The sequence below is a fragment of the Marmota monax genome, unplaced genomic scaffold (genome assembly GCF_021218885.2).
Source record: "Marmota monax isolate L192 unplaced genomic scaffold, Marmota_monax_Labrador192_F-V1.1 WCK01_AAM20220418_F8-fsc00031, whole genome shotgun sequence".
NCBI classification, from domain to species: domain Eukaryota; kingdom Metazoa; phylum Chordata; class Mammalia; order Rodentia; family Sciuridae; genus Marmota; species Marmota monax.
The window spans coordinates 16498153-16520001 of NW_026695197.1; the positions used below are offsets into that span (position 1 = coordinate 16498153).

The 21849-nt window shown below is 46.4% G+C and overlaps 1 protein-coding gene across 1 annotated transcript in view; it reads left to right on the forward strand.

Moving 5' to 3' along the window:
* The window catches only part of Ark2c (arkadia (RNF111) C-terminal like ring finger ubiquitin ligase 2C), a 101008-nt gene that overhangs the window by 72496 nt on the left and 6663 nt on the right, over window positions 1-21849 (forward strand). The window contains exons 2-4 of the mRNA XM_046428470.2: window positions 12150-12465; window positions 14047-14157; window positions 21432-21561. Of these exons, the coding sequence (XP_046284426.1) occupies window positions 12150-12465; window positions 14047-14157; window positions 21432-21561 (557 nt within the window). The remainder of the gene's footprint in view (window positions 1-12149; window positions 12466-14046; window positions 14158-21431; window positions 21562-21849) is intronic.

A 21849-nucleotide genomic window follows, 5' to 3' on the forward strand; every position in this document is an offset into this window, starting at 1 on the left:
CTTGTCTGGAGCCAGCCTGGGCTGCCTAGTGGAGGAGAGATGAATCTCACTTTGGGGGTCACTTTCACAGGTGACACTTCATTCTTTCTCTTCACCCTGCCACCTGGGCGAGTAAGATGCCACTTGCTCATTTTGCAGATCACAAAGTGGAAATGCAGAGACGGGGGGCCATGTGACCCCATTCGCTCCCCTGAGGGCTTGCCCAGGGCTCTCCTCCACAGGAGTGGGCACAGTCTTGGCCTGAGAGGCCTCTTGGTCCTGTTGGCTTGACCTGGTGGAGGGGACGCTGGCCTGGAATAACTACATAGGATTCCAAGTGATGAGCAGAGGGAGAAAGGGCACCACAGGACCATGCCTGCCTGGACAGGGACAATCACAGGCCACACCAGGGCAGCCAAGGGGTTGATTGGGTCTTTTGAGGTGATCTGAGATGGGCCTTTCTTCTCCCAGGCATCATCTCCCTCTCTCCTCTTTGTTTTCTATCTTCTACCTGTTCTCTTTTATAACCTTCTCTCTCTCCACCCACATCCTCCCTCACATCCTTCTCTGTACACACACACACACACACACACACACACGGGCTGGATGGGGTAGGTGCCCAGGAGCTGTCCTGGCTGTGAATCCTGCTCCCTCTGAAAACAAGCAGAGACCCAGCTGCTGATGAGGTTAAATGCTCCCAAGCTGCTCAGCACAGGCTACAGTCTGAAATCCTACCATTAGAACTTCCTAACACCATCTCCTTAAAATGTATCTGCTCCTGAGAAAAGCCACCGTCCCAATTCCCCTCCTCCACTCTTTTGCATCACTGCACTTCTGAGTGCGGAGTCCCAGGGCCAGAGCAGAGGAGTGCAGGGAGCATGTCATCAGAATTCTCCTGGGAGCAGTGGAGGTCCAGGAAAGAGGTAGCCTCCTGTTCTCTCCATAGAGTCCCCAGCACTGGGCCAGTGTGCCTGTAACGTGTGCTCCGCAGCCTCCACGGGAAGGGCCCAGTGGAAACTGCAATCTGAACTTTCTCCACCATTCTGGACACCAGGCAATGATCTTGTGAGGTGGGCCCAGGAGCCATCCAGGACTTCCTGAAAATTGTTGAGGTTTGAGGGTTTTAAAAATTTACTTGGGTTTCTATCAAGAATACAATGATAGAGGAATATCTGAATTCTTGATCTAAGAGGGTGGACACATGGTTTATAAAGCTGCCCAGTGTGGCCCAGTGCAGGCCTTCTGCCCTTGGTCATGCATGGCAGCAGGAGGGCTGCTGTTCTGGGTCTGAAATTGTGTCTCGGGTTAGTTGGTTGTGATCCACACTGACGGCTCATGCAGTGGGCCTCCCCACTCCACACTGGATTTGCAACAGGCCCCTGTACTCAGCACAGAGTTCTCGATCTTTCTGTCTGCAGTTTTTCAAGACTGCTTGAACTGCCTTTGCTCCTCTCCAGCTGTGCAACTCCATGAGGGCCTCCAGGATGGGGAGGCAGCCGCCTGCATCCTACCAAACATTTTACCAAAATGCTGCTTCCGGTGGTGTGTTCAGGCATTCATTGACATCCATCCATTCATTCAGTAAGTCCTACATCCATATCAACATCCAGTATCCAGTATCAGCATCCAAAGTCCTGCCCTCACAGAGTGCACCATCTTCTGACTGTAGATGCTGTCCACAAAATGCCCTGTGACATCTGCGGTAAGAAGTTTTGCAGAGGCCTTGTTGGCTTAGATGGAGAAAGGCATCTTCTCAGATGGGCAGCCTGGAAGACTTGTTCCGTTACCCACAGGGCTTCTCTTCTGGTTGCACTCTGTCTCTGAACAATTACTCCTCCTACGCTTCCTCCCCTTACTCCTGGACCTTGGGGCCACTGACCCATATATCAGGCCTTGCTTCTGGCTGGGAGTTTTCTATTTATTTAATTGTCTCAAAACCATGGATAAGTAGGCTTCTTAAGGATGCAAAATATCCTCCCTTTAGTGTTTTCAAAATCAGAATTGGGTTCCTTGGAAAAAGCTGAGCTCTTCATCAGAGATCAAAGACTGGCCCTGGGGAAGCATCTCCAAGTTGCTGTGGGGTGTTAAGGACCCCTTTGGGCTATCACTTCCTATCTAGGCCCCAGGTGTCCTCCATTGGACAGGGAACACATTTGAACAGTGAGAAAAGCAAACATCTGGCAGCCTGAGGGGACGAGCCAGGGAATAGGCCTCTAGGGCTGATCAGACCAGACCAGAAGAGGTTAAACTGAGTTAACTGGAAGAGGCCAGGAAACCAGGAAGAATGACCCAGGCATTTGGATTCTGGGCAGCTGCCCACTTTCATTTTCATTGCTGATTTGACTGATTTATAACCAAATATTAGTTTATGAAATGTACCCCAGATTCCTAGTCTGCCATTCAGATTCCTTGCAATTTGCCCTTCCCCCCTCTTCCCTGTGGCACATTCGCAAACATTCTGCATCTGAATGAATCAAAAAGGATGTATTCCCTAGTGCCACAGTTTGAATGTCTCCCAGGCTGCAGAAATCAGTGTGGGCTCTGGAGATTAAGAAACAGAATTCTGAGCTGCTTCCTGTGAAGGGAAGAGAAGACTCCTCAGTGGATCCGTGGAGGAGAATGCGAAGCCTGTCTTAGGACACCAGCCTCTGGCTTGCATCTCCTCCTTGCACCCTGGCTCAGGTGCCAGGTCCCCAAGAACCCCAGGCTTGCTTTCCTGGCCGCCAGCTCCTCCCTCCCTTCTCCCAGACATCACAGATGGGTGCTGACTAGTTGGCAACTTCAACTATGATCAGTCCACCCTGTATGAAGGGAAGAGAATGAGAGCAGATGTTTCAGGGAGTTTGCTTTGTCTCATGGAGGGTCTAGAAGGGCCTTTAACCTGCTTGTGTTCATGCTCCTCTGTGGGATAGTTAGTTGGCCTCTGTGTGGGCATTTGCAAGGACAAGGAACTCTGGGGGACAGATGCCTTCTGAAAAATGGCTTCCTTTTATGGACTCAAATCCGCCTAGTAGAAAGAGCTTTGTCCCTTTCTTAGAATGACCAAGGTGCAGCAAGAAATCAAACATGTGCTTGGAAGTGGGTCAGCAAGGCAAAACTGTACTTCTGCAGAAGGGTGTGCCCCCAAAAAGAAGTTTGCAAGCAAGCACCCCTGGGAGGGCAGTTCATCTGCTTTTACCCTATCAGAGCCCCTTGCTCTGATAGGAGAAGTTCATGGTTACAATCTATGTGATTAGTAATTTAAAATTACAGAGGGCATGGGGAAAAGGTTATAGTTGTACCTGCTAGGGAATTTAAAAATGGCTACATTCTGACCACGTGGTTTCCTAAGTTAAAATGGCTCCATTATACATTGTGAAGTTTAAGTTACAGTAAACATGTTTGTGTGTTGCATTACAGGTTTAAATTTGATAGAAAAGAAAATATTAATCTTACATCTTTGACTGCAGCTGTGACCTGGCTGAGTGCCCCCCTCCTCTGCTTACACCCAAATCTCCAACTGTTGCCCATGCCAGACCACTTGAATTCCCTCAGAACACTCTTCACCATCAGAGTTCATCAATGTCCCTCTTAACAGCAGGTAACCTGAATTGGTTTCAGTGTCCCAGAAGTTTCCACTATCCTTTTGATCAGTTAGACCCTGGGCAAGGGATTTGGGTCAGTTAGAGGTGCTGTAGGATTTGTCTTGCTAAAGCCTCCCCCGATCACCCCCACCCCTGCCTGTTTTTGGTCTTAGGCTTCAGAGGGGACCTGAGAATTTTGGCCAAGGTGGACTGGCCCGTGTCTAAGCAACCTCACCACCATGGCCACTGCTCAGCCCCTTCACAGAGAGATTCCAGACTGTTCCCCATGGAAGCCAGCGGCTGGGGCTTTGCCAGTTCCAGGTTACTCCCTTGGGCGGGAGTAGGCTAATTCCTAGGGAGCTTCCTCTAGAGAAGGCAGAAGGGGAGGGGACATGGGACCACCAGGGCTACCACATGTCATTCCCATTCTGAGGTCACTTGGGCATGTGGATTCCTTTCTGGGATGACCTTGTGTAAACATGTATGAATATTTGAGTATCATATCCAGGGAGGAGGGGCTGTGACAAGAAAGGCACAGGGTCACATTGTACTGGGACTCAGGAAGCCTGGACTACAGGACAGCCCTGCGACAAAACAGCTCTCATTTCCAAGCCTTGAGGTCTCCATCTGTAGGATGACGGTCACATGATCTGAGTCACATTTGCCTTGCGTATCTGATGATGTCATGAAGAACCATATTTCCTCCCAGCTGGTAATTCAATCCTCAAATTCTCTAAGATAATGGGCCTCCCCCTTTTACGATTACTGCCCCCCCCACCTCTCACCACTCTCCTATCCCCAAGCTCCTTCTAAGAACAAGGACATTTGCCTCATGGTATTTACTCTGAAACCACTCACTTCCCAGCTTATTACTGGAGATAAAATTTGCACACAGCCAAGATGCCAAGTATCATAAGCTAAATGCCACAAGTCAAAGGGAAGGGGGGAGCTTTGTCATTTGGGAAGAGCTTGAGGGTTCTGAGGGGCCCTGCCATCACCCTGGGGAGTGGAGGGTGAGCGGGATGTGACAGTCTGTGAGGAATGGTGGCAGTATTGGGGCAGAGAATCGCCATCAAGGGCCCAGAGGCAGGCAAGGAGTCTGGGGTTCTGGGACAGATGAGAGGGAAGAACACGCAGGGAAGTGGGGGAGCAGGGGCGAAGCTCGGGTGGGAAATGGAATGCTCAGAAACAGCGGCAGTGCTGTGAGGCAATCTGGGACAGCCATGCTGACAGCATCCCTGCCTCTCTCCGCTTTTTGCCCACTTCTCACAGTCATCTCTGTCCAGCTGTGGGACAGTGGGGTGGCCACAACAGTCAGTCTGTGGGTGTCTTCCTGTGCTTCTGCTTGGCTTCCATGAACAGGAGGAGAGCATGAGGGCCCTGCCGGCGACGAGGCTCCAGCAGGTGGACCCAGCCAGGCATCACCCCGGGCCACAAGCTGGCAAAACTAAGGCCCCGAGAGGTCTCTTGTGACTGCGAGGGGAGGTGCCCCGGCCTCTCAGATGGAGCCTTGACACGGACACCTCTCTTGCTTGGACAGCTTCTCTGTGGCGACAGCTTCCTCATGGCCTCTTGTGGGCAGACAGCTGCTTTGCAAAAATGGTTTCCTTGGCTGCGCGCACGGCTTTTTAAAAAAGGATTAAACGCTGAGGCCCAGAGATGAGGCTCAGCCCTGCCATCCCAGCGGCCAGACCCCTGACCTATGCTCCCACACAACCCGAGTGCCCCTTCCCCTCCCTCGACTCTGCCATGGCCCTGTTCTGCCCCAGTGCTGAGATGGAGTGGCACCGGGTCAGTGAGCTGAGGCACATCAGGAAACCGGACACCCTGAGAACCAGCCTGGGAAGGAGGAAGCCTCTGGCTTCCCTGGAGGCCCTGGAGGGTCTTGTTTCCATCCTCCCCTCCCAGGGTCTCCTGTGTCCGGAGGAGGGGGTGGGTCTGGACCTGGTCGGGTGGCCAGCCTGTGATAGGACTCTGTCTGTGCTTTAGACACCTGCAGGCAGAAGGCCATTGTCTCCAGGACGCCTGGGTGGGCAGCAGGCAGGGCTGCATCAGGGGCCCTTGTGGTGCTTCTAATACCACCTATACTCTCCTTCAGCTGTGTCTTCATTTCTGTCTTCCTCTGAGGGCATGAAAGTGGTGCCTCTCAGTCATGGAGTCTTGGGGATGAAGAATCACTTTCAAACAGAGTAGGATGAATACTGGTGTGTGTGTGTGTGTGTGTGTGTGTGTGTGTACTCACAAGCAGGCCGGGTCCTAGTCTTTTCAGGCTGCTATAACAAAAGGCACAGACTAGAGAACTACTGAACAAGAGATGTTTATCACTCACACGTCCAAAGTCTGGAAGTCAAGATCAAGGCACCGGCAGGGAAGATGTCTGGTGAGGTCCACCTTCTTCACAGATAGCACCTTCCAGCTCTTTCCCCACAGGGTGGAAGGGGCTAGCTGGATCTCTGGGCTCTTTGATAAGAAAACTAATCTCTTTCATGAGAGCTCATCATCTCCTAATGTCCCCCCCACACACACAACATGACAACATGGCAGTTGGGGTTTTCAGACCATAGCCCCCTGCGCTGTCACCTCTGCTTGTCAAGCCTCCTAGCTCCCGGGGCTCTGCAGGTACCTTCTCGACATGGCCATCAGGCAACACCTGCATTCAGATCTCTAGTCTGTTCCTTAGCAGATGGGTGTCATGGGTGTCCCAGGTAGTCAAAGAACATTCTAGACTCAGCACCTCCTCACTGTTGTCTCTACCACCTTTCCCCCAGCCCTGAGCCCTGTGTCCCCTGCCTTTCCTTCTCTTTTCCTTCCCCATAGGGGTCGTGCAATGCTAACCCATCCCACCTGACCCATCCCTGCCATGCGCAGTTAAAGCCCAGAGCCACCCTTTCTAGAGCTGTCAGCCTGTTTAGGCTCCTTGCCTACAAGGCATGAAGCAGCCACTGGTTCCCAGGCATTTGTGGAGCACCTGTTTCGTGTCTCAGGTGGACCAGTGGGCATCAGGTGAGCTGCACACCTGTGGGCTTCCCTGGTCACAGCTGTGCAGGGCCAGCCCCAGGCCTTCCCCCTTCAGGTCTGCACCTGCCTTGCTCAAGCCCAGCCCCCTGCCGGAAGCTACAGCTCGAGCCACGTCTCAGGAGGCACTAATCATTGGCATCAATTTCCAGAATCCTAAGACACATTTTTTTTTCTTCTGAAACTAATTTCGTGTCTTACAATTGATGTGTTTATTTAATGTTGGGCTTTCATTTATTTTATTATTTTTTCTTTTCTTGTTTCTGGGAAACCCTTCTTTCTCCCCACTCCCTGAAGGCATTATTTAGCTCATGATGGATCTTTCAATTGGTGGCATTTTGGCCTTGGGGAAATATGATAAATGCATCATGTAATCAGGGACATCTGGAGATTATTTTTTTAACCTGAAAGAGCGACTCTAATGGGAAGAACTGCAGGTTGTCTACTAATGGGGGAGGCATGTGGGGATGTCGCTGCTGTTTAGATCTCACTGGTCCTTGGTTTGTCACAGACCTGTGTATTCTGGAGCTTCATTCCCTGGGTCTTCAAGACCAAACAGAGCAGCTGTTACCTAGTATTGTCACAGTCTATGTGACATAGGGCTGAGCATGGGTCCAGAGGCTCAGAATGGGGGCGGGGGGGTCTCCTGGCTTCAATTTGCTTCTGAGCAGGATGATGAGGCTGAGGGTAGAGATGAGGTGGGGGGTGGAGATGACAGGCAAGGGGTGCAGAGTCCCAGAAAGGAAGTCAAAGGACCTTGGCAGGCAGAGATTGCCTGAAATATTATGGAACACAGCAACATTTATTCACTTTTCCTTTGCAGCCCACTTTGAGGGGCATCTGTTCTCACTTCCCTGTGTGTCAACTGGAAGGCCCAGGCTGCAGGAGGCAGAAACCTCCTCAAGCTGGGCCATGGGTCCTCTGCTCTGTGGGCCTCCACAGCAACCTGCAGGCTCCCCGGGGCAAAGGAGGCTCCCCCTGCAGGAGGGTTGTGGGAGAGCGGGAGGCCACTGCTGCTGCTGCTCCTAGCAGCAGGAGAGGCTCCACCAGGGCCCCAGAGTGGGGATGCTGACCCATCCCTGCCATGCGCAGTTAAAACCCAGACTCGCCCCGGGGCCTACATGCCCCTCTCTTTCCCATTCAATTTCAAATTTATCTTCATCCAGCTTCAGTACCTCAGTCCCTTGGAGACAGTATTGTGCCCTCACTCCCTCCAATAGTCAGGCATACACCCGGGAATTTCCTGAGCACCAGCACCAAGCAGGTGCATTGGGGATCCAGAAAGAGTGAGGGCTCTGAGCTCAGCTAGTGGGGGCGGTCACTGTGAGGGACAGCTCAAGGTTGCAACTGCCAGGTGCCCAATGGGTGGGAGAGGCAGGGATTTCTACAGAGCTGGGAGGAGGAGGGTGTTTCTGGGGGCTGGTGGGTAGGGAGGCATTTGGGAAAGAGCGCAGAGGTGGTGCAAGACCTTTAAAGATTTGGGGAAGGCACTAGTGAGATGCCAGCAAAGGTCCTCAGTGGGAATGTGCCCAAGTGCCTGGAATTCTGAGTTGACCGACACAGGGGACTGGGGAGGGCTTGGTGGAGTCTGCGGCAGGATGGAACTTTAATATAGGCTAGGCAGGTCTGGACTTCACCAGTGAGCATTGGGGGCTCTCCACCTGAGGGCAAGCCAGTGGAGAAACTTGGTTAAAGTCCTTTGCTCCATGTATGGGATAGGCTTTTGTCCTTTAGAGCCACACTGTCTCATATGGAAGCCACTAACCACAAGTGGCTATTGGGCAATTGGAATGTGGCTAGGCCCAACAGATGTGCTGTAAGAACCAATGCACACCAGACTTCAAAGGCTTATGGGAAAAAAAAAGAACGTAGAATATCTCAATACTTTTTTATAACAAAAACATGTTAAAGTAATATTTTGGATATATTGAGTTAAGTAACAAAAATTAACTTCACCTTTCTCTTTTTATTTTTGAAAGGTGATTACTCAAAAATTTTACTGACCAAAATGGCTCAAGCTATAAATCTATTAGCAGGGCTGGGTGGTGAAGTGAGCCGCAGGGGACCCAGTGCCTGGACTCATCAAAGTCACAATTTGAAAGGCAGAAGGGTCCTGGCCTTATTTGGAATACTTATGGAAATTAAGGTTCTAGACAGTTCTGGCTCACTTGGAGTCAAGCAGAAAGTTTTTCTTTTCATTTCTTTTAGGAAATAAGTAGGGTTTGTTTGTTTGTTTGTTTTTTTAACCCAGGGATTGAATCCAGGATGTGAGCCACACACCCCCAGCCCTTTTTTATATTTTATTTAGAGACAAGTTCTCTTGCTAAGTTGCTTAGGGCCTCACTAAGTTGCTGAGGCTGATTTTAAATTCACAATCATCCTGTCTCAGCCTCCTAAATTGCTGGGATTATACAGGTGTGTGCCACACACCTGGTGGTCCTTTTTTTTTTTTTTTTTTTACGTCTATCAATGACATACACATGATTTCCAAACTTCACTAGATCGATATAAGACACATTTAGTAAAATAACTATTGTTGGCCTCTGCCCTCACCTTGGTCAAACTCTGTCTGACCGAGTTTGTCAGTCAAACTCCCTCCAGCTCAGCACTTCCAACCCTTCTTCAGGCATTTACTTCCTGATATATATAAATTACTAAATAAATTTCAAAAAAATGATTAGATGCAATTTGTTGATTTTTCAGTTTCTGACACTATGTTCTTCATATTATGGAACAAGTGTCCTTTTCTGTTCTAGCAGTTTTATTTGTTAATATATAAATATTGTTTACTGCTGAGCCAAGTGGCGCAGAATAATTGCACTTTCATGTGCAACTTTTTTTCCTGGAAGTAATCATTACTCATTGCTTTGTTATTTTTACACATTCTTACCAAATTCTCAATCAATATGTAAAATTCCTTCAAATATTATTTTATTGTAGCCATATTTATTAGCATTCTTATTGTTTTCATTCCCCTCCCCTCTGAATACTATTTGGGGATACTCACCCTGATGAGGAGCCCCTGCCCAGCTTGGGAATACCCCACCTTTGGGATGCAATCCCTTATTTCATTGATTTTATTTCTTGGTTTGAGTCAGTTCATCTTTGAGAAAGGATAATAAGAAGGTTATTTTTTTTAAATGGCTTTATTCTATTCCCACTTTGATTAATAGTTTGGCTGAACAGAGAATTCTAGATTGAAGAACATTTTTCCCCCCTCAGGAGGCAGTCGATCTGTAGTTTTTAAGCTTTTAGTATTGTTTGAAAAATCCAATGCTATTCTGATTTCTGATCTTTTGCATGGGATCTATCTGATTTCTCTCTGGAAGGTGCTAGAAGATTGTCTCTTTGTTCTGTTTGAACATTTCACAATGTGGTGCCTCAGTCTGAGATTCTGGTCCTCATCTCTTTTGCTGGGCACTCAGAGTGTCTTTCCTATCTAGAAACACAGACCTTCAGTTCTGGGAAGTAGTTTTTGTAATTATTTTCATAATTTCCTCTTCAGTGTTTCTTAGGTTCTTTCTCTCTTACTAGTGAAATGTGCAGGGAGTCTTCTGCCCAACCTTTTCTCATTCTGCTTCCTGGGAAATGTCCCCGACTTCATCTCCATCCCTGCTGTTAAACTTCACATTTCACCTCGTGTATTTATAATTTCTAAGAGCTCTCTTTCTTGTGTTCTCATTGCTCCCTTTAAAAGAGCTTCCTGGATCCAACATTTTATTTCTCAGAGGATATTAATTACAATGTTTTGAAATTTATTTTCCTTCTAGTGCTTGCATTTTTTTTTCTGCTCCTCTGAGTTCTTTTTCTTCTTTTTAAAATTGGCATGATCCCTCCCTTATACTTTGTAATCTTCCTGAGACTGGTCACCTTGGGCTGTGTGATCGTGTCAAAGAGCTTCCTAAAAGCTCTCCAGAAGCCCTATGTGTGACAAAGGACTTTTTGACTAATGGGCTTCATTGAAGAGTGGCCAGTTGGGAACCCAGTCTTTTTTTTTTTTTATACTTATTTTTTTAGTTATAGGTGGACACAATATCTTTATTTTACTTTATGTGGTGCTGAGGATCGAACCCAGTGCCTCATGCATGCTAAGTGAGTGTTCCACCTCGGAGCCACAATCCCAGCTTAAATCCAGCCATTTTATTGAGGTGCCTCCAACTGGAACTATCTGTCGAGCATTCTGGGACCACTGGTTTTCTTTAGAGAAGCATTCTCCAGTGTCCAGTCCACGATGTGTGGGTCCACACACCTCATGACAGGGTTTTTGGAACCAAGGGGCAGAAGAAGGTAGAGAGTCTCAAAGTTCCATGGATAGATTTTCACTTAATCCTGTTTTGCACCGTGCTGTACTCGGAACTTTCTGGGAGGGGAAGTCACTGCCCTGCATGGGAAAGGGTATGAGCCCCTTGCGTAACTGCCCCTTTTGACAGACTTATCATTAGTCTTCCTCTTCTTAGCTTGATCCTCTTTCGTGACTTGCAAAGTAGTCACTGCCTCCAATTCCTGACCCCTCCAGCTTCATGTGGCAAGCCTTGTCCCCTTCTTGTTGATTGCCTCTTTGGTAGGTGCTTGGTTTCTGATTTCTCAGTTCTGCTAATTCCTCCATCTGATTTCCATCTTTTAAAAATCTGTTGACATCTCTTGCTTGCTTGATGCCACCCCTCCTGGCATCTCTGTCCTTGTATGTTTATCTTCTTCTTTATTTCTTGGCTCTTATCTTGGCGGGGTTTGGGAAAGAGCAGGGATGTACTGAATCTGCTGACCTTCCTTCAGTACCAGGTCTACATCTTTACCTCATTTAAAGGTCTCCTCCAGTACCCAGATCTAGACTTCTGCTCATGGAGCATTTGTAAGGCTTTCCTGTCATCAAATGCAATTTTCTTTAGAAAAGTACCAGAGTCTAATAAATTAAATGTCACTTGAGCCCAGCTTATACCTGGGTATGTTTGTCTTTAAGGAAATTACATTGCTGTAATAAATTGATAATTATTTAAATAAAGCAATTATTTTCTGTGAGTTCCCCTCCCTCTTTAAAACTGCATGCAAAGCAGCTTCTGGTTGCTTCCTCTGTGGAAATTAGGACTTCCTCTTGGTTGGGTCTTAGCTAGCCAAGGCTTTGGTGAAGTTCAGAGCTTGGCTAGGCTGCCCTACATTTTTTTTTTTCTATGTGACATCTATTTTAAAAAGCTTCAGCCAATGAGATTGCATGGGAAAAGTCTAATTCCAGAAAGCCAAACCGCAGCTAGGGAATCTTAAAAACCCTTTAACAAGCGTGTTATTTGTATGTAGGATGTTCACCTATTTATATAAATACACATTCTTCCCCCCTCCAGCACAACATGCAGAGCCTTTACTTGGTGGCATTAAAGATGACCATTTGTGTATAAAGGTGATGGGATCGCTGTGTTCTAAGGGTCTTGAGTTTCACCAGCTCCAGGCTGGCCCCGACCCGAGAGTCCCGGTGTTGATCCTTGGGACCCCTTTCTTTTCCTGTGTAGGCGGAGTCGGGAGCGCGTGTCCGTCCACTCCCTAGAGTTGGGCAAGTCACCTCACCTCTCTGACCCTCTGACTTCTCTGTCTTTGCCTCCCCAGGTGCCCCCTTTCAAAGGTCTCAGCATCCTCACGCTACCTCCTGCCGCCACTTCCATCTCGGCCCTCCGCAGCCGCAGCAGCTCGCCCCAGACTTCCCGCTGGCCCACCCCGTGCAGTCGCAGCCGGGCCTCAGCGCCCACATGGCCCCGGCCCACCAGCACAGCGGCGCCCTCCACCAGTCGCTGACCCCGCTGCCCACCCTGCAGTTCCAGGACGTCACAGGTCCCTCCTTCCTACCTCAGGCCCTGCACCAGCAATACCTCCTGCAGCAGCAGCTCCTGGAAGCCCAGCACCGCAGGCTCGTCTCGCACCCCAGGTGGGCTACCTGGAGAGGGGGCGGGGCCAGTGAAAAGGGTGGGGGGGAGGACAGGGCCAAAGGCAAGGACACTGGCTTCTTCCCGCCAAACTGGGCCTGTAGTCACCAGGAGACTGTGCAGGAGGTAGCTTTTGCCTCAGTTGGTGACATTCATTTCAGGCAGTGGGCACTACTGTGACCCTAGTATGTGTCCCTGTCACATCATCCAGGTGCAGGGTTGGTGGTTGGGTAACCAGCAGTCCATGATGCTGACAGTGGACCTTTGACTCATGTGGGAGGTCCCCTAAGTCTCCTGATAAACTGATTCTCACACCCAAGAACTATAAAAAATACCAAAGGATGTTGGTTCCAGCTCTGCCTTCAAAGGCGATGGTCTAGTCAGAGTCCAGTTGTATACCATGAAACAGCTGGAGAGGAAATTTAGTCAACACCAATCAAACGGGTCTGAAGTAGCTGTGGGGACCTGGGCAAGTCACCTCACCTCTCTGACCCTCAAATTGCTAAGAAAAAGAATTGGATTACCATAATGGCTCTCAATTTTTTGGTTCTCCAAACTCTTTTTACATTCTTAAAAATTAATGACTTTAAAGAACTTGTGTTTATGTAGGTTAGAATGTTGATGCTTCCCATATTAGTTAAAAATTATTTAGGAACTCATGTAAAAACAACAAACTTATGTTAAACCAATAAAGTATTTTTATTAAAAATGACTATATATAAATTTAGTGAGGAATGAGTTTTTTTAAAATGTATTTGAAAATCTCTTTAATATACAGCTTAATAGAAAACAGTTGTGTCTTTGCGTTTATTTCTGCACTAAATCTTGCAGAAACACATACACAAAGTTTCTGGGAAACCCCAGTGTTCACCTGTGAGAAAATAAGGATGAAAAGGCAAATAACATCATAGTCTTGTTAAGAACATTGTTTTGAGCTCTTGAACCACTGGAAGGGGTTCGGGGACCCCCAAGGGTACTGGGGCACTTTGAGAGCCACAGGACTGCATGATCGCTAAAGCCCTAAGCTTCCATGGCTGGAGGGTTTGGGGTGCCTGGGACAACAGGTGAGTGTTGAAGGGGTCAGGAAGGAGAGGTCACCATGATCTGGGGTGTTCTGGAAAGCCTTGCTGGTGGAGGCAGACTTTGACCTGGGCCATGAACACTGGAAGAGTATGGAGAAGGAAGAAGAGAAGAAGAACATGGTGGGAACAGAGGAGAGGAGGAGAGGGCTAACAGGAGAGGGTTCTGTATGTTTGAAGATGGTCCATTAGGGACAGAGCAGGAGCAACAGAAAAGGCTGAGGAGGTGACAGTTTGAGGGGGGCCAGGTGGTCTACTGCAGACACACCTAGAGAGAGATGTCAATTTAGTGGGCAGCCTGGAGACAGCTGGAATGTCAGAGTCACCAACTCCTGAGCCTCTGGGAAGCTTCCTTAGAGGTTGAGGAGAAGGTGGAGCCCACTGCCCTGTAGTGGTTGGAGGAGTGGGGCATCCTCAGGGTGGCCGGGTCACTTAGAGCTCCTGGGAGCAGGGCTGGCTGAGGCAGCCCTTGACACCTTGGGACCCCTTTCTTTGCCCGTGTAGGCGGAGTCAGGAGCGTGTGTCCGTCCATCCCCACCGCCTCCACCCCAGCTTCGACTTCGGCCACCAACTGCAGACGCCTCAGCCCAGGTATTTGGCTGAGGGCACTGACTGGTGAGTCTCTGGGGTCCCGGGGGAGGGAAGAAGGTGGGTCTTGCCAGATCCAGGGATTTTTTGTTTTCCTTCACTTTGAATGATGTAGGAAGCCTTGTCCTTAGTCCCCAGCCTTTGCGCCTGTTCCCAGCCAATCTCATGGCCAGATGGCTTCACCTGGGCCTTGTTCCAGCAATTAGCTCAGATGTAACTGGGCACCACCATGTGTCCAACCTGGGGCCCAGTGTTCATGGTCCTGCAGGGGACGGAGAGACAGGGATGCAAAACATTTCCCAAGTTCAGTGGAGCTATGAACTAGTGATCCCTGGGAGAAAGACAGGAAAACAATTCCAAGAAGGTGAGGGAGTCGGGGAAGGCTTCCTGGAGGGGGTGGTGTTGAGGGATGGAGATAGCTGGCTACCTTGGAGGTAAAGGTGGGGAGAAAGCTGAGAGTTTTGGTTTTGTTGAGCCTCAAGGCAGAGGGCACCTGTGAAGTCTTCCCATCATTTCCTGCACTTGGCACAGAGGTCTTTGTTGTCCTGGGATGTAAGGTTGTTTGGTTTTGGATCCTGGGCCCCACCCAGCTCTCTGTTTCTAGCTCAAAAGAGGGCTCATCTTAACTGATTAGAACCCTCAAATACTTTTAAAAGATGTGCAGTTTGCTGAGGATTTTGAGGTAAAGAGCATCATGTCTGCAATGTATTTCTAAAGAATTCAGTTTAAAAAATTGTCTCTCCACAGAGGTGTGTGGGTGTGTATGTATATTAATGTGTTATATATGTGTATATATACGTAATTCTGTATGTATATGGACATATATTATATATGTATATATATATATATATAACACACACATATATCATATATATATATATATATATATATATATATATATATATGAGAGAGGGGGGGGAAATAAAAATACAGTAAAGTAGTAAGATGCTAACATTTGAGGAATCTGGGTTGAGGGTATTCAGGAATTCTTTGTTTTTCTTGCAACTGTTAGGTGAAAAATGTATTTTAAAAAAAGTAAAAATAAAAATAATCCCTTAATGGAAAGAATGGACTATTTTTAAAATGGATGTGCCATTGTGTCATTTTCTAGCCATCTGGTCAGGCAACTGGCTTAGTTAAGGGTGGCTTTGGGAGTCCCTTCCATGACACCTAGGAATGATTCAAAAGGGCAGTTCTGATTGGTTGGATGCCAAGGGCACTTCTGAGTGCAGTGAAGAGTTGGTTCAGCACGTTCCGTCGTTCCCAGTCCTCTGCTTGTTCTCAGGTACACTCTCTGCTAAATTGAACAATCCCTTAAAAGATAGATTACATTGCTGCCAACCTTAACCCAGCCTTTTTCTAATTAGCAGATTCAAATTAGGAAGATTTAATTGCAGTTTGAATTAAATTCCGTCCCTCAGCAGTGAAGTCAATTCAATTTGATTCCATTCAGCACACATGGAGCTCCATTGCATACGGCTCAGTAATTTGAATACACACACAGGGTCCAATGAAGCATGTGAGATTGGACAGGTGATAGGAAGGGATTGTCCTGGTCAAATGTCAGGAGGAACAGTGCAGGTGTTAGCTTGTCCCCTGGCTTACTTTCTTGAGCCAAATTTTCTCTTCCTTCTCATTTCAACCATTCTACCTTCTTGGCCCCTGCTGTCCAAAGAAACAAAGCTGGTCCATGTCTCAGAGTTCTACCTGGGTCTATCCCTGAGCCCCCTCTGCCTATCCAGCCCTCACTTCCCAGGTAGAAAGCTGTTTCCAGTGCAACAGGGGCAGTTTCTCCTCCCTTATAATGAGCTCTGCTCCAGCAAGGGCTGGCCTAGCGGTGCTCAGGGATGTTTTGTAATTGTGATCATGCTAACTGCATCCCAACCCTCTTTCCCAGAGAGGCCTCTTCTGCCAGGAGATGGGAGCCTGGTAATTGGATTACAGGAAATGCATTGTAGGAGGGGCTACTCTCACCCTCTGCAAGGAGCCTCTGGGGGACGGGGTAGTATGTCTGCAGCAGCCTCCTCCCCCTTTTCTTTACAGAAGTATCAAAAAACATTGAATTCTGCCCTAGGTCATTTAGGAATTCTGCAGCAGGCCTTGTCTAGCCCCGGGTTTAAGGCTGCCCCAGATTTTGCCCTTATTTGGAATATCTTTGCTTTCCTGAAGCAGCTTCTTCAGCTGGGCATCTTGGCCTGAGCTCTGGTGGGACCAGCAGCTCTTTGGAGATGAATCTCAAAAATTCCCCATCTCTTTGCCTTGTCCAATAACCTGACCCTGACCTTGAACCACAGCCCCGTATCCCCAGTGTCTCCATCTTAGTCACTCTCCTTCTCTCAGTCCTGGCTTCTCAATCCCAACTCTGACCTTGCAACTCATAGACGAAAGCCTGTTCCTCATGGTCCTAGCCCTATCTAGGCAGAGGTCTCCAGGGACAGGGGACCTGTGAGCAGAGGGTGGGAGGAGCATGAGAGTCTCCCTCGCCCATAGGCAGCCCTGACTTAGCCAAGTCTCCAGAGCTCTTGTAGCCTGAAGTCACCCACAGATGGTGCTGACATTTTGAAGGCCAGTTTCCTGAAGAGAACCTGAGGGTCTGCTTAGCAACCAGGGCATGCCATGTTTCAAGAAAATTGATAGAGAAAAATAAGATTGAGCTGTTTGTTTAGACACAGATGAAAAACAAATGCATGGAGACAAAGTCCACATACACACAGAAATCTACAACATGGTTCTGGGTTAACTCTGTGACTTTAGGCGCACGGGATATTCCTAGGACATTCCCAACCAAAAACCAACCAACCAGCCAACCAACTAAATAAAAGTCAAAAACATCAGTTAACTGTTCCTTTTTTGGCTGTGGCAACAGCAGAAAATGAGAAGCCCTGCTTCTTTAGGAGCTGATACCTTCTAGGACGAGTTCCCATCTAAACTGCTTAAGGGCTGGGGAAACTGTGCCCAGCTGACCAAGCCCTTGTCCAGGAAGGATTTTTCTAATGGTTCTATTGTTCTTTTCTTCTTATTTGTAGCTTCTTAAGGTGGAATCTGAAGTAATGATTTGGATCTTTCTTCTTTTCTAATATAAGCATATAAAGCTATGAATTTTTCTTTAAGGAACAGGAATTTCCTAATATCTAGGATGATTTATTTTTTTGACAAATCTTTATAGACAGCATATAGTTGGCTACTGTTTTCCAGTTGACAATCTCTGTTTGTTAAGGGGAATGTTTACATTTAATAAAATTTTCATTTAATAAAATTACCTATGTGGTTGGGATTAAATACACCATCTTACTCTTTGTTTTCTATTTGCCCATTTTAAAATTATTATTTCCTACTCCATGCCTTCTTTTTCATTGGTTGAGTATTTTTAGGGTTAAATATTGGCCTCATAGTCTTACCATTTTATTTTGTTATTATATTTTGTGAACATACTTGGCTTACAATATGCATATTTAGTTTTTTACTTTATCTAAAATAGAATTATACTGTTTTGTATCTAATATAAAACTCTTACAACAGTATACTTTCATTATCCCTTTCCCATCCGTGTTATTCCTTTTGTAGATTTTATCCATATATATGTTATAACCCCTATAATACATTGCTAGGATTTTTGCTTTAACCAGGAGTTCAGCAAACTATGACTCGAAGGTCCAGTCTGGCCCATACCTTGTTTTGTAAATAAAGTTTTGTTGGAACACAATTACACCTATTTGTTTACATGCAGTTTGTGGCTGCTTTTGAACTACAATACACATTTGGAGTAATTGTGGCAGAGAAAGTATAATCCTTGAACCCTAAAATACTGTCTCTAATCCTTTACAAAAAAAAATTGCCAATTTTTGCTCTTAACAACCAAACTTCAAAGAAAAGTTTTTAAATGGAGAAAAATCCCCCACACAATTGTCATCTCTGATATTCTTTATTCCTTTGTATAGATTTAAGTTTCTATCTGGTATTGTTTTTCTTCTGTCCATAGATTCTTCTTGAATATTTCTAGTGCAGGTCTACTGGTAGTGTGTTCTCTCAAATTCTGTTTGTCTGAAAATGTCTTATTTCACCTTCATTTTGAAGGATATTTTTGCTGGGTTTTCTAGGTTTGTTTGTTTGTTTTCATTCAGGAGATTAAAGATGTTATTTCATTGTCTTCTGGCTTTCTTTGTTCCTAGTTTATGATAATGAAAAATTTATGATAATTCTTATCCACTTTCTTCTGTGTCTAATAGGTCTTTTTTCCTTGGGTTGGTTTATTTATTTATATATTTGAGATAGGGCCTTACTCTGTTGCCCAAGATGGTCTTGAACTCCTAGGCTCAAGCCTCCCAAGTGGCTCACCACTTGGTCTGGCTCTGGTTTAAATTTTTTATCTTCACTAATGTTTTCTAGGAATTTGATTATTATGTGCCTTAAGGTGACTTTCTTTGTGTTATTCTGCTCAAAGTCTATTGAACTCTTTGAATCTATGAATTCATCAGATTTGGAATTTTTCAGTCAGTTTTTCTCTAAAATATATTTTTTAAAATCCTTTACCTTCCACCTTCCCCCTTTGAATTTTACCAACCACTGAGTATTGTCACTGAGAGTGTTAATGTTTCAGTCTTTTTTTTTTTTTTTTTTTTTGCCTGTGTGCTTTGTTTGATAATATTTTTATCACTGTCTCTAAGTCACTAATCTTTTGTTCTACGGTATCTAACCTGCTGTTAATGCAACCCAGGGAATTTTCTATTTCAAATGTTGCATTTTTTGTCTTTGGACGTTCTATTTAGGTCATTTCCCTCCATATTTCATTTTTCTCTTCCCTGTGTATATGTCTTCATTTACAATTTAAATATGATTAGAATAGCTATTTGAGCATCTTTGTTTGCTATGTCACTATCTTTGTCATTTCTGTGTCTTGGGGTGTTTCTGTGGCTTCATTTTTCATCTGATTATGAGACATGTTACTCATTTTCAGCCTGTCCAATAATTTTCTATTGAATGATGGACATGATGAATTATATATTGTTGAGTTACTAGATTTGTTTTCTTCATTTGGAGAGTGTTGGACTTTGTTCTGGTGAGCAATACTTGAAGTTCATTTTGATCATTTGGAGGCTTGGTAAGTCTTATTACAGGAGCTCTAGAATATGCCTAGATTAGAGAGTTCTCAAGACTTTCCCTAAAAAAGCTTATCCACAAGCTTCAAAGGCCTTCTGGGTCTCCATTGGATGCCCTGAGTGATTCATAGGACTCCGTGCTGATGTGTTAGGACTTGAATGCTTCCCAACCCTGTCTAACTCCTGGGAAAAAAGTATTCCCTATTTCTTCCTATTTCATGTGCGCTCTTTGTTCAACATGATGGGGGTCTGTGCCACATGTACATTATCTTAGTATTCAACAAGGACTCAAGTAAAGACTCTCTGTAGCTTTCTGGAGCTCCTCCTCTCCAAAACACTCTACCACAACTTTCAGGGAGCTCAGCCTCCCTGAAATAGGATCTCTGATCCTCAACTCATGGAGACCACCATGCTCTGCTTAGGGTTCCCTTCCCTGTTCAAGGTCTAGAGGCAACTTCATGTGAAAAGGTAGGGAGGTGGCAGGGCTCACCTTGTTTTCCTTCTTCCAGGGATCACTGCTCTGCGCTGTTTGTTGTAAGTGTCTGAAAACAGATTGCATATATCCTGTCTGGTTTTCTAGTGGTTTACAATAGGAGGGTGCATCTGATTCCTGCTACCCTCACATATGGCTGGAAACAGAAATTTCTTTAATGACTGTCTTTCTCTATCTGTCTGACCGTCTGTCTGTCTAGATAGATAGATAGACAGATATTTAATGCTTTCATTGGAGAAAACAGGCTGTTCTTCCTGGAGAGTTTCCCCTTCTCTAGATTTTGCTGGTACTCTATAGAGGTATCACTTAAGATGTCCCCCAGTTTCCTGTAGCCCCTATACATGGGAACCTAAGTCAAGGCTTCAGCAGATACATGTTTGACTCTTATTTCTTAGCGATACTTTGCGGGAAGGTAGTATGTCTTTCTGCCAGAAGGCACCTAATGTCTGGTTGTCTCTTCTTCTGTGATGTTAGCAGTAATTGAAGATCTTTGCCTGGATCTTTTGTTTCTTCAGGGGTGGAAAATGGTGGCAAATAATTCAATCATTCCTTATTCATTTATTTGCTGGGAAACTATTATTAAGGGAAATTTTCCCTCCTCAACTATTCGATTACCCTGAAGTACACTTATTAAGGGGAAAACAAGATAAATGTTTGGTTCTTCCTTTTATTTACTAGTTTCCTAAGTGACGAGTTGGTTCCTTAGCATCCTTCAAAGAGAATCAGTTTTCTTCAGCATCATTTAGTCTTACGGATTCAAATCTGTTTTGGGGTCTTCCATACCTTTTACAATTATAAATTTTTGTTGCTGTTGTTATTGTTTTTCTTTTGGGGTATCAGGGAGTGAACTCAGGGCACTCGACCACTGAGTCACATCCCCTGCCCTGTTTTGTATTTTATTTAGAGACAGGGTCTCACTGAGTTGCTTAGCGCCTCGCTTTTGCTAAGGCTGGCTTTGAACCTGAAATCCTCCTGCGTCGGTGTCAGCTTACAGGCATGTGCTACTGGCTCAGCTATAGTTATTGATATGCCCATGGGAGCTTCTTCTGAGTGATTCATGAATCCTTTTGCCATGACCCTGGTGCCTTTTGATAGCTTTCTTGCCTTCAGTTATGACAAAAGTGTTTTTGTCTCATTTTACATATTTTCTCTATAGACCTGAAATAAAACAAGTCTATAATAAATAAAACATAATTCAAATTAGACATTAGTTCCTCTTGAGTGTAAGTAATTAACCATGTTTAAGTGAAATGAGTTTCCTATACTTTTAGGGAGCAGAAGGCAATGGGCTCGGATAGCTTTTCTGACTGCAGAGCCAGCTATAGAGATTCCTCTCTTTCCTTGTTTTCTCAAAGTGGTAAAAATACGGCTGGCCGCTGTCCTCTCCTCCCCTGGACCTCGTCCTTTCTTTGCTGTGTATTCCTGACACTCTCTGCATTTGGATTTTTCTTTCAATATTTCTCTCAGGGAAGAGTTTAGTTAGGGGTAGGAGGATTGGGCCCTCATTTCAAGGTCTACAGGGCCTGGGCTGCTCCAGCCCCCTCAGAACTGGCAGATCCCCTGGACCTAGTTTCTCCTTCCAAAGAGGGGAGGAGAGCTGGGTGATGGGGAGCTCTGAGCCACCCTGGCCGAGTGCTACTGGGTTCCATGACCCTCATGGAACCTGATGGTGCCTCACCCACCCCATGCTGACCGAGGCTGTGTCCCCACAGGGATCTCAGTGTGGACGCTGGCTTGAGTCCTGCTCAGTTCCAGGTGCGGCCCCTCCCGCAGCACTATCAGCATTACCTAGCCACTCCGCGAATGCACCACTTTCCCAGGAACTCCTCCTCCACGCAGATGGTGAGTGCAAGGTCCTGTGGAAATGAACTCTCTGGCTGCCCCCTGGGTGCCGCTGCTGGGCTGAGGCCCGTAGCTCCCCCCGTGTCCCTGCTTCCTAGTGCCCTGGTGGTCTGCAGGGGAACACCTGGGGCCGCAAGCAAGGGCGGATTCTGACCCTCATAGGACCTCATTTAATTTCTTGTGGCCCTTTCTCCCTGGGTTTGGTTTTACCTGTCTGTGAAATGGGAATGTGGGTGCCTGCCCTGCCCTGTCTCCCAGGGCTGGCCTGAGGCTCAAGACAGATCCCGG